The following is a 2,177-nucleotide window of genomic DNA, read 5'->3' on the forward strand; positions in this document are numbered from 1 at the left end:
ACATTTATCCATTTTAAATACAGTATACTAACTTCACTGCTTTGTAACAACTAAGGCAAAAATGTAATTAATTCAGAAAATTCTTTCAGGACCCCACCTCGATGTTTTGGGACCCAACTTTGGGTCCCGACCCCAACTTTGGGAAACACTGTGTTAGAGCATGGGTTCTAAATGACTCATCTTGTATCAAAGCAAACCAGTGTGATAGCCATTTTTCTGTTGCTAAAATTGTTTAGTTGTGGCGGCCACTTTGAATTGGGTTCACTCCAAAACTTAAAGTATTGCAGATGTACACTTATTAMGTTCTGAAAGTTTCCTTTAAATCTGTTCAGTTACTCATGAGATATTTTGCAAAAAGAAAAATAAGGTTGACTTTAACAAGTAATGCCAAAGATTTAAGCAAAGKTGTTGTGCAATGTGYCACASTTGGAGTATGTTTCATGTGCAGACTATAGTTTCTGTCTTCGGTGTATGAAACTGATTCATGGCTGCATGACAGAGCAGYGGTTAAAGCAGTCACTTTACAACAAGAATGTTACAAGATCGCCTCAGCACACATGTGGGTTTCCTCCCACTGTYCAAAAACATGCATAGGTTAATTARTTACTCTAAATTGGCAAAAGGTTTGGGTGAGAGCTTCTATCTCATTTGTGATCAGCATCAGCTCCCCTGTGACCCTACACTGAAAAGCAAGTAAAGAACTAGTACGGTCTCTGATCCTGATCTGTCTTTTTAAACCATAACTCTWTGCATTTATTTTAGAGTCAGTGCTATGAGACACTAGGTACAGCAATATTTGACAACAATAGCAAATGCCTTCTTTTTAAGTAGCAATAAAATCGGCATTAGGGAGAAGAATGAATGAGACGAGCAGCTGCATTTACAACTTGGTCATGGCAAAAAAAAGCTGTTTTCATTATAAGCAATGAGATGGGAAAGGCTCAGTTATCATAACTGTTGTTTGTGGTTAAAAAGCAAAGCACCTGCAGGAAATATACATCCAATTATGCATGTGCGTATCTACACAAGTATACATAGATATCCTGGCCCTAATGTAAGAGATTGGAGATTGAGTTGTCCTGCAAACATTTCTCATAACTGTAATTTCTAAAATGTACTTTTATAACCTGGAGAGACTCACACGGAGACAGACTGAAATAAGGAAGTTTATTGACATGACTGACTTGCAGGTTTATTGACATGAATGACATACAGTAGTTTGGTGCTCGGACCCCGGCAGAGCATGTGAGCGCTGTGAGATGCTGTAAGTTCAGATGAGCTGCTTAATATAAGCGGTAGGAAATTTTTTTCTTCCCCCGGGGCCCGACACTGGTGGTGGTGGTCAAGTCCTTGGAAGCTAGAAGATGAAGGAAGGAAGGAAAAGGGGAGGTGGAACGTTGACGTTCGGCTGGCAAGCAGACAGAGCAATTGAAGAGGATGCTTTTTGGATGAAGCTGGGCTTGTGACGCGGCGGCTGGATGGAGCAGGTGAGGTTGATTAGTCTTCCAGAGWTGAACTTTCGTYYATGTAGACTCCATTTCACCTAGGGCTACCCTTGCTTCACAGTCAGTGAGRATGCAGGTTTGAATCCAGGTTGACTGAGAAAAAAAAACAATTGTCAAATCTTTCAAATGACTTCACAGCTGCATCAAGCTGTACAAAAAGGGAACAACTGAAAGAAATGTTTTCCTCTTTTAATGACACATGCATGCTAACAAATCTGATACCTCATTTCACTTGCAAAAGCTTTTCCCTCCATGTAAGAGATAAACCAACCCCTCTCAGCCATCACTGCTAGCTGGATTACATGTGGGTACACTAATAAGGAGCAAACCCACAGACTGAAGGCAGGGCCACATTGTCTTCCTGTTSAAATACTGACTGAGTAAACAGAAGCTGTGAGAGCTGTTCATTGTTAGAATGGTCAAGCTGCTACTGGCGTCTGACCAAACAGGAAGTGGAGAGAAACTGTAGTGAGTAGCAATAAAACTGGGTCAGCAAAGATCAAAACAGCAACTTTTAAACAGCTGTACACTGTAGTGACCTCTTTGCACGAAAGGGTTTATATATACAGTACATATACAGTGACCAGTCAGAACACCCCGGATCAGAACACCTGTTTGTGTGCGGTTGTGAACATGCATATATATCCATTAATACATATAGATACATACATT

At 40.6% G+C, this 2,177-nt stretch overlaps 1 protein-coding gene across 3 annotated transcripts in view; it reads right to left on the reverse strand.

Annotated features, from left to right (window-relative positions):
* The window catches only part of nalf1b (NALCN channel auxiliary factor 1b), a 130,791-nt gene that overhangs the window by 60,648 nt on the left and 67,966 nt on the right, over nt 1-2,177 (reverse strand). Inside the window, exon 2 of one of the 3 annotated variants that reach the window (XM_014017509.1) lies at nt 1,246-1,598. The exons of the other annotated variants lie outside the window; for them this stretch is intronic. Within the exon in view, the coding sequence (XP_013872963.1) occupies nt 1,284-1,598 (315 nt within the window). The 3' untranslated portion in view covers nt 1,246-1,283. Of the gene's footprint in view, nt 1-1,245; nt 1,599-2,177 lie in introns of those variants that run through there. 3 annotated transcript variants of the gene reach the window in all.

Source organism: Austrofundulus limnaeus, unplaced genomic scaffold, assembly GCF_001266775.1.
Source record: "Austrofundulus limnaeus strain Quisiro unplaced genomic scaffold, Austrofundulus_limnaeus-1.0 Scaffold171, whole genome shotgun sequence".
Lineage (NCBI taxonomy): Eukaryota > Metazoa > Chordata > Actinopteri > Cyprinodontiformes > Rivulidae > Austrofundulus > Austrofundulus limnaeus.